This window comes from Falco rusticolus, chromosome 10 (assembly GCF_015220075.1).
Source record: "Falco rusticolus isolate bFalRus1 chromosome 10, bFalRus1.pri, whole genome shotgun sequence".
Taxonomy (NCBI): domain Eukaryota; kingdom Metazoa; phylum Chordata; class Aves; order Falconiformes; family Falconidae; genus Falco; species Falco rusticolus.
Genome location: NC_051196.1, coordinates 33,770,606 through 33,786,019, shown reverse-complemented (window position 1 = coordinate 33,786,019; position 15,414 = coordinate 33,770,606). Strand labels below are relative to the sequence as shown.

Sequence of the window (15,414 nt, the reverse complement as noted above, 5' to 3'; positions counted from 1 at the left end):
TTCTTTATAGTTGCTGCTGCTGGCTGATCTTGAAGGAAAAATCGAGTAGATCTGAAATCTGTCAAGCTGCTGCTACTTCTCAAAAGCCTTACTTCCAGACATGCAACAACATGGAAGTCAGAAGTAGAACCATTTCTTCTTAAGGTTTCATTCAAGTTTGATTACTTTTTTAAATAAAAACCTCCATCCATTTATGGAGAAAACCAAAAAACCCCAAATTAATAAACCATCCTCCTAAGCAGTTGTACATTGAGGCTCTGAAGTTCCAGCAGTCTGACAGTGCAGAAACTTGTTAGTCCAACCGTGGCAGCTGTGGCAAAAGGTACACAATTCCTCTTCTTGAGGCTCTTGCTACTGCAGAAAACTCAGGCGTATGCTTGCGTAGGTGTCGTGTGGGTTCTGGGCTTTGAAGGGGAATGTTGAAACTTATCTGGGGTATTTCATATGCATTTCTGCTAAGCATCAGCAGGATAACATTAAATTGGACATGTGGAACTTACAAAACTGGTCTTTATGAGCAATGCAATAATGTACTGATAAGGATACAATGAATCTGTGCCCTTTTTCTTCTGCATTTACAATCATGGAAATGAAATAGTTCTGACTCTCCTAATCTGTAAATGATCAATAGTTTATAGTTTAATAGTCTTAACTTTCATCCAAATGTAAAGAAGTTTGAAGTATGTATTTTTGTTCTTAACTGTATTTTCCATAAACACAAACCCCCATACAATGTTGTACTCTATGTAAAATACTGGTTTTGCAATCTTATTTTCACAACAATTATCTGTGTATGTTTTCTCAAATATAAGTTTTTACCTTTGTTATTCGTCTCATTACTTTAATACTTTCCATGCGCCGTTAGTAGGACTTTTTTTCAGCAGTTGCTAATATATTGATAATACAAAGTACTGTGGTAAAAGTTGTGTTTATTTTTGATAAAGTGGATTTCATCTGAAAAGTACATTGAAATATATAGCTAGAATTTTAAGAATGTCTTTATTTATTACTGAAGAACTTATTTTTCCAAGTGGTTAACCTAAAGACTTAGCGTAACAAGTGACCATGAGGTCTGCATTAATCACAGCTGCACTGCTAGTGTGTCAAGTTATTAATGAAAATGACAATGAATAATAAGATATAAAAAGTGATGAGGTTTTTCCCTAAGCATGACATTTTGTCAGCATTACTGAACTTAGGAAAAAGTGGGGGGGTTTGGGTTTTGTTTTACTCCAGCCTATGCTTAACTCATCTACATTAAATTTGATTTTACTCCAGCCTATGCTTAACTCATCTACATTAAATTTGATTTGATAATGACTTTCATGGGCTGTAATGAGCCTGTGATAGGGCGCCACTGGATCTACTAACTATTACTGTAATTGTTTTCTTTCTAGTCCTTCAGCTGCCTGGTGTGAAGTGCAATAGCTGTGGTACATAGTGCGGAGGCATCCTTCATGTGGAGAATGGAAGCGATTAGCTTCACTTAATTAATGAGATGAGGACTTTCTGGAAGCAGTCTTTCAATCTGGTTAAATCCAAGGTTCTCCCTCTGGTTATACACTTCACGTTAGTACTAGGAGTAGTATCTGGTGGGCTTGGCTCAGACACCTCCGGGCCTGTATTATCTCACTCTTCCTCTGTGCTTGGAGGGGAAGGGCAGGTTTCAGTCCTACTTGAGAACGATTTTATGAGCCGGGTTTCCTCAGCAACACTTCTACGTGTTTAAGAGCACGGATCTCGCACACGGCGTTATAAACCGGGAGTCGTTCTGGCCGTCAACACACGGAAACGTCCAAAGCTTCAGCCGTTCGTGCTGGGGGCCGGGACAGGCGCTGGGGCCGGCGGGCCGCTCCGGGCACCATGGCAACGGGCGGCGCGTCACGCAGGCCCGGCCCCGCCGCCACTTCCGCTTGCCCTCTCACCCCAAGATGGCGGCGCCCGTGGGACCGGTGAAGTTTTGGAAGCCGGGTGAGGGGCGCGGGGAGTGGCGGGCCGTGCGTTGTGGGGGGGGGGGTTCCTCCGCCGGCTGTCTGTGGCGGGGGCCGGAGCGAAAGCCGCGGCGCTGCCTCCCCCCCTCCCCCCCGCAGTGCGAGCAAGGTCGGGGGTCGCACAGATGTGAGACACCGAGGGCAGCGGAGCAGCGCCCCGTCCGCCCGGGGCCCAGGGCAGCAGGGCGGGGAGGTCCCTGTGGCTCCAGCCGGGCGCTGCCCGGCACCGGGGTGGCAGGGGAGGTGTCGCAGCCTTCCCTCAACCTGCCGGCAGCGGGGTGGGCGGTCAGTGCTGTGGGTCTGCGGCCCTTGGGGGGGCGGCTCGGCGGGCTGGAGAAAGGCGCAGCGGAGCCCCAGGGAGTGGGGCGAAGGAAGGGGGGCGCGAAGTGCGGCCCCTGAGGGGGGGCAGCCCCGGGGCTGCTCAGTAGGGAAGGACCTGGGGTCCTGCGGGCTGCAGGCTGGGCCGTCGGTCAGCCCTGGAGCAAAGAAGGTGACCTGCGGTGTGAGGGGAGCGCCGCTCTTGGGCTGAGCGGGGCGATCCTTCCCTCAGCCCGGGGAAGGCCGTACGGGGGGATCCGTGGGCTCCCCAGCACCAGCAGGACGCGGGCTTGCTGAAGGAGGCCTGCGAGTGAAGGGCTACAACACTGGTTGAGAGACTGGGGCGGGCGGTGTGCGGGGGGGCTGAGGGACCTGGGGCTGCACAGCCTGGAGGGGTCCCAGGAGGATCTTTGATGTATAAAAATACCCGATAGGGGGTTGTAAAGAAGGTGAAGCCAGATTCTTCTTGGTAGCACCTACTGACAGCACAAGAGGCAGTGGGCACAAACCGAAATATGAGAAAGTCAGCTTAAACATGAGAGAAACCTTTTCTGCTGTGGGGGTGATCGGGCGGGCTGCGGGGTCCCCAGCCCAACTGAAGGAGGACCTGAGCCACCACTGGCACAGTGCTGAGCAGCGTGCTGGTGTGGAAGGTCTCCGGAGGTCCCTCCCAGCCTCTGCCGTGGCTCTGTGGCTGCTCCCTCGGGATCTGGGCAGTTGTGTGCCTTCCCATGCACTTACCCCAAAGGGGAGCCTGGCGGGTCTGAGTTTGGCAATTTTTTTTGTAATGTGTCACTGTGTTGTGGTGTGCTGCAAAGTTATTCCAGAGTCAAGATTAGTTCAGCAAACAGCTTCTTAATCATTTGGATATTATAGTAATATATGTTTATATGCAATATGTGTGTATATATAGATATAGTAACACGTTGACAGTAGGGTATTAAAAAATAAAGCGTATAAAACGCTGTGAAAGATAATCAGTGGCTGATGAGAAGCAGTATCTATTACTTCATTGATTTGTCAAGGTGCAGATATTCAAGTCCCTGGTTCTTAACTTCCCCATCTGTCCTGGGGAGTGAATAGTAATCGGAATCATTGCTAATTACTCTTAATGTTGGATCAATTTGTTATAAAACTTGCTTGGCAGATTTTAACAGGGACTATTTAAACAGTGGGAAAAGCCCAAACAAGGAAATCGTACAAAACGAGGGAACCCTCTTTGCGCTCAGACTTTCCCAGTTAAATCTGCAGCTGGTAATACATTCCACTCTTGACATGAGGTTTTGTTTCTAGTTCACTTGCATGATTCATCCTTTTCAGTTGTCAGAAGTTTTATGATAACCTGCAGCAGCAATAAATCAAGTTTCAGTAGCTGAAGTGGCAGATCTCGTAAGTGGGCAAGGCTGAATGGTTTATACAGCTCATCTTAGTCAAGGGAAGTTCTGTTACACATCTGACAGGCTGGCTTAAAATCCATGGACATCTGAGAAGGGCATTGAAGGCACATCTGAACTTTTGCACAGAAAAAGAAGAAAGTTCGCAAGATCTTGCTGTGTATTTTTCCTATGTGCTTTTTTTCCTCCTTTATCATCTTTAAAAAATTCGAATACTTACTCACATTAGATATTTTTCTTTTTAGCCAGCAGGAGACACATTTAGTTTGAAAGAATTTCTGCATGTTTACTGTTCGTTATTTTTTAAATTATTTTCTAGAAAAGTTAGTCTTTTGATGTATGCTACTAGCCTTGATTCCTCATTCTAAGGAACATGTCTATTTTGTTTGTATTGTGATACACTAGGCAGAAGTGTATTCTTCCAGTCAAAATTAACTTATGTCATCTAGGCACGGAAGGTCCTGGTGTCAGTGTCTCAGAGGAGAGACAGAGTCCTGCTGAGAGTAGCGGCATAACTGTTATCTATAATCCTTATGCTTCCCTTTCGATTGAACAACAAAGACAAAAGCTGCCTGTTTTCAAGGTACAGAAGTTCTTTTTGATATATCAAATCTGTTGTGTGATTATTTTTTTTTTTGTGAAAGAGCAGTATAGAATCACTTTACAACATAAAATAACAATTGTATGACCTTATTGTCTTTATTTGTTGGAATTGATTGTCCTGTGTGACAACTGTTACTGACACTTTTACAGGCTTTGTAGATTTGTTATTTACTATATGTTGTACGTGTCACTGATAGATTTTAACAAACTGTTTAGCTTTCAACAGTGAACTCCACGTAAAATTAGTTTACTTTGTCTGTTGATATGTAAATATTGTAATTTAAATTATTTTCTTATTTTTGTATACATCTGTTTTTGATACTTAAATGTCATCCTCTCTTTCAGCTAAGAAATCACATACTTTATCTAGTGGAGAACTATCAGACTCTGGTGATTGTTGGGGAAACAGGTTGTGGGAAATCAACACAGATTCCACAAGTAAGTGTCTGTTTAACTTGGTAAAAGCAGGTATTCCTTCAGGGGATTTCACATGAAATGTTAAACTAACGACCTAGACCTGCACTGTGTGAATGGAATTCACCTGTGCTTGTGTGTGTGACCAAAAGGAGAGAAACATAAGGAGAAAACAGCGGAAGCTGGCGTATCTGTAGCATTACACCTTCTTCCACTACAGGAAAGGACCATACCAAACAAGTAAGTTCACGCTGGTACAAATAGTAGTCATGTTGCTATAGGAGGTGTTTATTACTCTGTTGCAATCATGTTTAAAATTTTGTTGAGAATATGTTTTTAAGAAGGAAAAAAGGGACACTTTCTTTATGAGCTTTCCTCTTGGAAATTTTTGCAATACTGCATTTTTTGTGGCTTTGTAAAATTTTCTCCTTTGTGACAGGAACAAAAAAAGTCTGAGAATGTTTCAAAGTTAGTTCTTGATTTTTAACTTAAAAAATTGCAGACTAATGACAAATGTCATCTGCTTCTTTATGAGCACAGGACTTGTGCTGTTGAGCTTTTTTTCTTAAAGTGTTTATAAAATAAAGAAGGGGAAAAATGAAGTAATTAAAAAATACTTGAGACCCAAAGAACTGCTCTTAGATGCTTTCTGAAAGCATATGTGCTTAGGAAGTAGGTATTACACTGTATTACTTTTACTGGTGAGATTAATAATGCACAGAATCTCTTAAGTAACTGATTTGCCTAAGGTCATGCATCAGTTATTTTCAGAACCAGAAAAAAACATGTCATGTGGAGAACTAACACCTTGCGGTAATTGCAGTGTGACCAATTCATTTCTTGTCCTCAATATTTGTTTTGCAGTACCTAGCAGAAGCTGGATGGACAGCTGAAGGAAGAGTTGTTGGAGTGACGCAGCCTCGTCGGGTTGCTGCTGTTTCAGTGAGTTTCTCCGTGTCCAAATTTTCCCAGTTTGTTGTCATTATAACCCGCAGTTTATTAGCAGGTTTTGCTGAATAGCAGGAATCACAGCTGCATGAGCTCCTGCATAAATAGATGTTTCTGCTTATCGTCCTCACAAAAGGAGGACAACAACTTGTACTCTCTGTTAATAGCCTGCACAGAAAGCATCCAGTGTTCCTTGTCTTCATAGCTGCTGCCAAACACTGACTTGGTGGGCTGAAGTTTCTGCTGCAGCATTCTTTTTGTACTGAACACTAAGGTGCCATTTCATAACCCTCTTTTTGCGTGTTCTTCTTCATTGCTGGCACCTGCAACAAATCCGTTTGTGCCTCTGGTAAAAATGTAGTAGGCTGAGCAGCTGTACAGCTTGCTGTTTCATCTCATCCAGTATTTTTTGACCAGATCCAACATGGTTAAGCCTCTAGCAGCAATTTGCATCTTGTGCTTTGGGCTGTCTGCCTGCAGTGTCCTCCCCTTTCTCCTTCACAGCACATGCAGCTGACAGTGCAAGGTTCTACGGGAGATGTGTATGCTGCAATGATTTCTCACAACAAACTTACTTCTCTTTTCCCTTTTGTGTCTTAACACATTATTTTTAAGCTTCAAATAAAAAGATTACTCAATTAGGGCTTAGTATATAGGCACAGTAGGGTTTTTCTTTAAGAATGTTGTTGCAGACTGGCTAGACTGTATGGCTATTGCAAGGAGATGAGAGATATAATTCATGATTTACTACTTTGTCTTGAACTGAAAGTGATCTTTTAATAGGTGTTCTTGTCTGCTTTCCCGTCTAGAGTATGGGAGTTGTTAGAGTAAAGATAGGTAGTTGCACAGAATAAGGCATAGTTTAGAAATACCTGAACTTCTGTTTGTTCAGACTAACAATTATCCTTATCACTTGGGCTGAAAGTGATGGAGTGATAGGATTCTAAGTAATATCATTAATTCACTGCCTGTTGTTATTGTTTAGAACAGGAGTCCTCAAACTACGGCCTATGGGCCGGATATGGCCCCCCAGGTCCTCGATCCGGCCCCCGGTATTTACAGAAACCCCCGGCTGGGGGTTGCAGGGGGAAACCAAGCAGCCACAGATATCTGACTTCCTGCCACTTAATCCGCGTGCCGGCCCCTTGTTCAAAAAGTTTGAGGACCCCTGGTTTAGAATGTCACTCAAATGACTGCAAGTAACTTGCACTTGGAATTCTACATACGCAATGCATGTATTGTGGAGCTTTCTCGTGTCTTTAGCTGTTAAATGTCTTTGTGGCTTGCTGAAACTGTGGCCTGATAATACCTAATATTCTGTAGAGTAAGTCCGAGTAACTCAAGATTTTTAGCTAAATCTGCTATTGGCTTAAAACTTGCCCAGGGTAGTATTGTTGCGTTTAATTATTCTGCCAGTTCTCTGTTTTCTGCATGGAAGATTCTGTATTATGAAAAGTACAATAGATCTTTATTTAAAAAAAATAAAAATCTGAGTAATTTCAGGGACAGATCAGCTTAACTTAAAACTTTTTTCTGCATGCCATTTTCCCTTTTTGCACAGCAACTGTGTTCGTAAATTGCAGTCCTGCAATTGGCGGTACATGGGCCTTCCCCAGCACTGTGGTGTGTTGCCTTCATAGGTCTGTCAGAGTGCATATCACAGAAAGGTGCCTCTGTAGCTTTCCTGAATAGAAGCAGCATGAAACAGGTTTATTAAGTGATACTAAAACATTTTAAAAGTATTTACCACTTGTAAGTTCAATATGCACCATTTTGTCAAACACAATTTTGTGTTTGAACATGAACAAATAATTCTTTGGAAGCACTAGCTCTGTTCCTGTTTTGATGTCAATTCTCTTAATGATACAGTGAAGAAATGAGCTGTCTCTCGTTTATAAGAATCTTTTTTTCTCAGGTTGCAGGCCGAGTTGCTGATGAAAGAGGTGCGGTGTTGGGGCATGAAGTTGGATATTGTATTCGGTTTGATGACTGCACGGATCCACAGGCTACAAGAATTAAGGTGAAACATGAACAGTATGTGGTTACTCTGAAAGGATTAGCTGAAACTCTTCAAGTACTTTTGCAAAATTAATGAGAACCTTGTGATTCCCAATAAAGAGAATAGATAGCATTTCAGTTTTCCAGGTGGGTACCCCAAAAGTGTGCTTCAAATGGTTGTGGCTATCCAAACCTTAATAAAAAGAGTACATGTTCTATTCTGCTAGTCTGGCAGTCACCATTTTAAAACTAAAGGATTTTTTCATGTTGGGTATGGCCAGATGTTGGTGCAGTGTTAGTGTGACGTGATACGTCACTCAAAGTCGTAGTGAAAGCCTGCAATGAATCACAGCTAAAGTATCCTCACCACCCTAAAAATAGATTTTGATTAAAAGCGCAGAAACATAAGATGAGTAGGCTAACAGAGTAATTTGATGTGGATTAAATAGCAAGCTTTGCAGCTGTTCTTTAGAGCTGTAAGTAATATTAATGTTGCTTGTGTTGGTACGGACAAGAGTTTGCTTTAGTTATGATGGAATAGCAATGATGATGAATAAGACAATTAACTTTCGGAGGCTAGTAGCCCTTCTAAAGTGAAAGAAATGGAGATGCTTGTTCATTAAATGCAGCTGAAATCTTTTTTTTTTTTAGTGTGATGATTAATCATTTGGAGTTGGAAATTTGGAGGTTTTTACCTTGCACACCAGTTCTTGCCTAGTTCAAGGCCACAGTTGGAGTCCCAGGTCAAACTACTATTTGATGGCTACATAAAGCTGGTGGGTTTCCACTGGCTAGTAGGAAGAAAGTATTAAATTAAAATGTCACATTTTGTTGAGATGTCAAGATTTGTGTTCAGATGAGAAGTGTGTGATAAATATTAGCCTACTTTGAGAGGGTCAGGACTCGACTGACATATAGAATTTTATTGGTAGAGCAGGTTAGCCATGTTACAGACAAGAGTGAAGAAACTTCTACTGCCATGTTCCAGTGCTGCCAATCTGTTGGATTTTTTTCAATACAAAAATAACTAATTAAAAAAAATCAATACTGATTAAAAAGCAATCACTTTGCTTTTTATCTCTAGGTTAGCACTCAGAAATACATATTTAGCTTCCATAGCTGAACATTGATCAATTTAATAGATCATTAGAAAGTTAAAGGCAAGGAAAAATTCAGGCAAAAGCCTGGAAAATAATCTTTAAAATCACATGGCTAATCAAGTTACCTTGAGAGGGTGGGGTTTTTTTATATTTTTCTTTGCATTCACTTTTAGTTTCTTACTGATGGTATGCTGGTGAGGGAGATGATGGCTGATCCTTTATTAACAAGATACAGGTAAGGAAAATTGAAATGAATGCTTGCTGAAGTGTAATCTGGTAAACAACTGCATTTGTTTTAGACCAAGGTGTGGTTATTGCAAATCAAGCGCCAAAAGATGTGAAAATTATTTTAGGAATTTGATTTCTTGATGTTGTAAAGACTGTTAGAAAATCAGTTGATCGTTGCAGCATCAAACCTGGCAGGGTTTGGTGCTGTGGTTTTAGAGCAAAAGCTAAATGGGCTTCATGAAGTCTGAATTAACTTAACACTAGTAAATTAATTTTCACTCTCTTTCTGATGCTAATCAAATAAAAGAAAAAATCATCAACAAACACAGGCTATTCTGGTATCGAGAAAGCCTATGCAGTATGGTAGAGAGAGTCCTTTTTTTCTTCTACTACTTTCCAAAAGCTAGCCTGAATAAAGAACAGTATGTATATACCACGTGTTGTTACCTACATTTTTCTCCCTACTTTGTTGCTGTGCTTTTGATTTTTAACTTCCACGCTTTTCTAAGTGGATATAAACAGTAAGAGTCCAGCAGCAGATTTCAAATAATGATACTTCTAGAAGACAGGAAGCCTGTCTCAATGATATTGATACCAGTCTCGATCAAACCATTTCTGAAATCTTATCTTTCTGCTTTATTCACAGTGTCCTCATGCTGGATGAAGCCCATGAAAGGACTCTTTATACAGATATTGCCATTGGCTTATTAAAAAAGGTTATTTTTTTAATGTTCTCTGTAACAGTTTTCATTTTCATCCGTTTTGTTAAGCCTCTGATTCTAATGGCTGATTAGTGAACCCATTTGAGAGAGGGTGATTTCTGATTCCTTATTTATCCTACAGCCTATTTTACATATCCAACTGTTTACCTTAGATATTTTACACTCGGGATCCTCTTGTTTTCTTCCCGTGATGTTGAAATGTCTCCTTGGGTGACGTTAACAAAAAGGTACTCTTCATTCTGCTGCTGATGATCATGTGAAGTGATCTGATAAGGGGTTGTTGTTGACTTTCAACCTGCTAAAGATCTGACTGCCAATGGAAACCAAGAGTAATCTATAATGATTACCAACTGATTGCCCTTAAAATGAACATAAAAGTTCCAAACAGTCATCAGGTTGTTAGATCTATGGGCTGATATGGGTGCTTCTGTTCATCAGCTGTCTTGTAGTTTCAAAGTATTTTTCAAGAGAAGTTATTGATAATCTGGATGCTCTAAAACTTGGTTCTAGCCTTATAGGTCAGAAAACAGTTTTTACTCTGGATGTTCTTGGTCTCTATCCTAGGTTCAAAAGAAGCGTGGGGACCTTCGGCTGATTGTGGCTTCAGCCACCTTGGATGCAGAGGTATGGCTCACAGATTTGATTTGAAATAAAGTGACCTGAAGTGGCAGCTCCACTTGGATTTATATACAGCTTATCCTCTGTGCTGCTCGCTTCTGGCGAAGCGTTACTGCTGTTTGAGTAATGAAGAAGAGAGGGAGGAGTGTTGGAAAAAAATCTGCTATAGTTAGGTTGCTGTGTTTGGTTTTCATTAGCAAACGTTTTTGAAAGTAAATTTAAATATGAATCTGCTTTTCATATATTGATGCCTTTTTTCCTCTTACTGGTAGCGTTGTGTAAAAAGATGTTCTCTTGACTTTATTTAGCCTAGTAAAAGACATTGGTTTAGCTCTGGTTTGCTGATAGCCATAATTTGAGACAACCATGGACCAGAAAAAATAAGTGATAAATGAGTAGATTTAATTTCAGTGAGGTCTTACTAATTTTCTGATAGACTTGTGGCCTGTGGAATCTTACATACCTTATTAAAAACACTGTTAATTTAATTTTGAGTAGGAACAGAATAAATGCTCTCCTAGATCAGAGCAGTGTTTCATCCAGCCCAACGTTCTACCTGTAGCAGCAGCAATGACAGGAGATGCTGTTCAGGGAGAGCTCATGAGCCTGTCCCCCTGCTGTGGGTCTGTTCTCTTTGAGCTGCCTCAGCCTCCGCAAAGGTTGAAATAGAGATATTAGACTCACAGAATCACTCAGGTTGGAAAAGACCTTTGAGATCATCAAGTCCAACTGTTAGACAGTACATTCCTGCTGTTTCCTTCTAGTATGTGTTTGTGGACCTGCTGTTTTTTAATTTGGTTTTGACTCTGCCTGATGAAGCTGTAAGTCTGCAGGACGTCATGTGAGACCAATTTTCAGAAGTTTGCCATCTGCTATATAATGAAGTACTTTATTTAATTTCTTTTAAACATCCTAGTTCTAGTAGTGTGGGATTTCTAAAGTTTATTAAAAAAACCCAACAACAACCAAACAATCAAAACCAGTTTCATATTTAATTTTTCAGTTGCCTTTGATTTTGTAAACCTCAGCTTTGTAAAGCTCAGTCTTCTCAGCGTTCTGCTCCCCAAGCGGCTCCCCAGACTCTTCAGTCTCTCTGCACAGGGCAGCTACGCCATCTCCTCTATCATCTTCATTGTTTTTCTCTTTGCTTTTCCAAACTCCATTGTGTCCTTCAGGAGATGTGGTGGTGAGAGCTTGCAAGTAGCCCCGAAGATGTAGGTGTACTGAGATTTCCTTTGGTGGCAACTATCTTGATAGCATGCTGTGCTTTGGTAGTACTTGCACTACTATGTATTCTATGCGTTATATTAAATATCATTACAATACTTTGCCTTTGCAAAATTTTAACTGCTAGAAATCTCACGTTTCAAATAGTTTACAGTTAATGTAAAAATAAACTAATAGGAGCAAAACTATTAGTATTTGTTTAATATTAGTATTAGTATTTGTTTAAATACAGGAAGTTTATGGTATCTCTGTAGTGGTCACATTATGCATTGTTTGGGTTCTTAAGTGTTCATTGTTTTGCTATTATGTATTTAAAATATTTTGTGGCAATGAATCTATTTATGGAGGTGTCTTGTGGCACATAAATCAAAAACTTACATGTCAGCCTTACTCTGCTTTTACAAAGTGAGTTCATTTACGAAGTGTTGTTCAGTAACAGCTGTAAAACGTACTTGCCCATCCAAAAAATGGATGAGAATATGCAAGCCCTTACCCAAAACATTTAGGACCAGTGATTTCTAAGTTTTTAGCTTTGACTTTGCTACTGTTATAGATCCAATAAAAAAATTATATCTGCTTTTTCCAACTGTGTCAGCTGATCTAATTAGTTTATTTACCTCCTTTTGATCTTTGCTTTTCAAAGTAATAAACATGAAGAAGGCAACAAATTTTAAAATTTTTTAATTGGATTGGCCCTGTTAAATTTATGAAGAAAACATCCAAATAGTATTAATTTAACTTCTTCGTATCTTTAAGTTTCTCCCTCATTTTTTTTGAAGTATCAAACTGAAAATGTTTGTTTTTATTTTAATGTAGAAATTCAGGGATTTCTTTAATCAAAATGATACCAGTGATCCCAGCAAAGATACCAGTGTGATCCTTACTGTCGAGGGGAGAACGTTTCCAGTGGACATCTTTTACATACAGAGGTGTGTTCCTGTTTGATCTTCCATGTGGCAATTAGAAGAGTGTGCAATTGTGGTATTGTTTTGCCTAGATTAGAGCTCAGAAATTCCCAGGCCGACAGTAAGGAGGTGTAACATTTAATTAGAAAAACATTTGAATGTTGCTTGTAGCAGCAGGGATGTTTTTAAGCTTACTGTAGTGTAAAAGAAACAAATGGATTGCTGAAGGCTGATACCCAGGGATGCATCATAAACTAAATGTGGTATGGCTGAGGTATAGTGTCCAAAAGCTAGCTCTCTGCTTGCTCCTTATGGAAGTGAAGAGTCTGTACCTGTTTTTCTACTAATATCTCTGCTATTTTCTCTCCCTGTAGTCCCGTTCCAGACTATATAAAATCAACTGTGGAAACTGCAATGAAAATTCACCAGATGGAGAATGATGGTGATATACTGGCATTTTTAACTGGCCAGGTATGGACATAAGCAATTTTTTTTTTTTTTTTTGCTTTACAGTGCTGTATTGTGGGCTTTGTGAAGCTGCCTCAGTCTCCTGCTCTCCTTAGCTGTGCTTACTTTAATCTCATTAAAGATGACAAACATTTCTGCATGATGGAGCAGAATTAGGCCAGCCCCAAAGACTGGTAGAAAATGTATGGCCTGGATTTATCAAAGCTCGTGACAGAGATATTTTTTTTCTCATTTAGTGCCGTATGCTTTCAGCCTTGTTAATAATTGGAATAAGCATGTGGGGTTTTTTGGCGCTAGTCACACAAAGTTGTTCAATTGACAGTGAGTCATCATTAATAGTTAAGGCAAATGGAATTATCATTTGTTAGGCTAAACATCTGAAGTCTTTGACAGAAAAAACAAATTACTGTGAGATAAAAATTTACTGGTGTCTTCTGCTCTATTTATGCCTGTCAGCTCACTTTGCAGGTGAGAAGAGTAAATGGGAGGTAGCTTATCATTTTTCCAGTGAGGAGCTACCTTGAAGAGCTTCAATAGCCTATTGCGTATTTTCAAAATAAATGCTTTGTCCCCATTATTGATTTAACTTTGCAAGAGTGAATTGGGTATCTCGTGAGGCAATGTCTGAACATTTTGTTGTCTGTTTGAGTGAGATGCCACAGCTGATCTTTGAGATTAAATGTGAAGTTGAGCAATAGGCGTTAGTGCTGTTACTGCTCTTGTTTCTGTTGCTGTTACTAATTCCTAATCAAGACCTACAGCATTCTACCCTGTCAAAATAGGTTGACCTCCCATTTTGTTCTCACAAGTTGAGATACACAGGAAAATATGCCTGCTTCCTTCTGAACTTCATTCAGTCTTTCCCTTGTGATTTTGCTCATGTATTTGTGGTGTGACGTTGTCTCAAATAACAGTGAACATAATAAATATATACTTGTATAAATATTTATGAATAGTAATTTAGGTAAGAATATTACAAAATCGAGTCAAAAGATCTTGGAGTTTGACCAATTAAAATGATATAATTTTGGTGCATTTTTTTGTATAGAAGTGATATTAAAGTGAAACCTTTCTCATTCTGTCCTTTGTCTTGCTCTGACTCTAGGAAGAAGTGGAGACTGTTGTTTCTATGCTCATAGAACAGGCTCGGGCCCTTTCTCGCACTGGAATGAAAAAACATCTCCGTGTTCTTCCCATGTATGCTGGGCTGCCTTCTCCTGAGCAAATGAAAGTGTTTGAGAGAGTTTCTCACAGTGTCAGGAAGGTAAGGCTGTTGTGTATATCTCAATTTCTACCACCCAGAAGGGTGTCTGCATTACACAGATTTTGTGTGTCAGGTTCACATCATGAGACTATTGCAAATACTTACCAAGTGTCTTCTAACACTACCTGTCAATTTTCAAACTGAACCAAGAACATGTTTTCTGGCTTCCCTTTTCATCTTTGGTCAGTCCTAGACATGCCAGTCCTAACTCTCCTGTCTACCTCATAGACTTCTAAATTTTTAAGTGTCTTCATGCAGTCTTGTATTTGTCTACGTCCAGTTGCAGCTTCTTAAACTCTGAAGTCCTCTACTTTTACCTGGTTTTGTTTATTTTGTGGTCTAAGTGTCTATGGCTGTTTTCCACCAGTAATGGAAAAACTAGTGACACAGTGGGCAAGTGCTATATTTTCACCTAAGAAACAAGTTAAAACTTGCTTGGTTTTACTAGAAGAAAAGCCTTGTTTTGACTTCTGCAAGTCTTGTTCAGATATTTAATGTCACAGAAGTATATAATTGGTCATGATTAGTGCTTTCTGCTTAGGCAGAGTCTGTGTTAGGGCTGAGATAAGCTGACAGAATTACACGGGGGTGACTTGTAATTCTTGTGCCTGCGGGAGTCTAACAAGTAAAATTGTTCATCTGGTATTGGAGAATGTTGAGTATAAATACTTCTTTCCTCTCCAGGATATGACATTAGTCAATTAACTTCCAAGATTTACTTTTTTAATTTCAGGTGAAATAAGGATTAAATTTCCCTGTCATCTGGGAACAATTATTTTTTAATATTTTAGGGACATATATATAACTGTGTCTCTCTGCAGGAATACTGGATGTGGAATGCTTAATCAACTCTGTTCCCCTCCTGTCCTTTGCCTCACTCCAGTGTTAGAAGGAACAGTTCAATATAACTGAGAAGCAGAAAGAAAATATTTTATTTTTTTAATTTAATTTAAAAATGTTCTATTTTTAATTAATGTGTAAGAGCTCTTGGTGTACAGTCAGTTAATGTTTTTCGCTGCAAACACTGCCAGTGATTTTCTCTGCAAACACTGCCAAGTTGTTGTTTTATGAAGAGAGAATAAATGTGAATAAGAAAGTGATTGTGAAGCTGTAAAACCTAGGCTTATTTCAAGCTGACAGCTCTTTGTGCTGCATGTTCTGGTATCCTTTTGTACCCTAGAGTGTGTTTACTGGAAGGGTCATATCTGAGATCTTT

At 40.0% G+C, this 15,414-nt stretch overlaps 1 protein-coding gene across 2 annotated transcripts in view; it reads left to right on the top strand.

The window, feature by feature from the left end:
* The first annotated feature begins 1,911 nt into the window (after positions 1–1,911).
* Positions 1,912–15,414, top strand: part of DHX35 (DEAH-box helicase 35) — a 30,527-nt gene continuing 17,024 nt past the window's right edge. For both annotated transcript variants that reach the window (XM_037402644.1, XM_037402643.1), the window contains exons 1-11: positions 1,912–1,971; positions 4,153–4,286; positions 4,652–4,744; positions 5,585–5,662; positions 7,584–7,688; positions 8,940–9,001; positions 9,641–9,710; positions 10,281–10,340; positions 12,378–12,490; positions 12,841–12,937; positions 14,040–14,198. In XM_037402644.1, the coding sequence (XP_037258541.1) occupies positions 1,932–1,971; positions 4,153–4,286; positions 4,652–4,744; positions 5,585–5,662; positions 7,584–7,688; positions 8,940–9,001; positions 9,641–9,710; positions 10,281–10,340; positions 12,378–12,490; positions 12,841–12,937; positions 14,040–14,198 (1,011 nt within the window). In that variant the 5' untranslated portion in view covers positions 1,912–1,931. The remainder of the gene's footprint in view (positions 1,972–4,152; positions 4,287–4,651; positions 4,745–5,584; positions 5,663–7,583; positions 7,689–8,939; positions 9,002–9,640; positions 9,711–10,280; positions 10,341–12,377; positions 12,491–12,840; positions 12,938–14,039; positions 14,199–15,414) is intronic.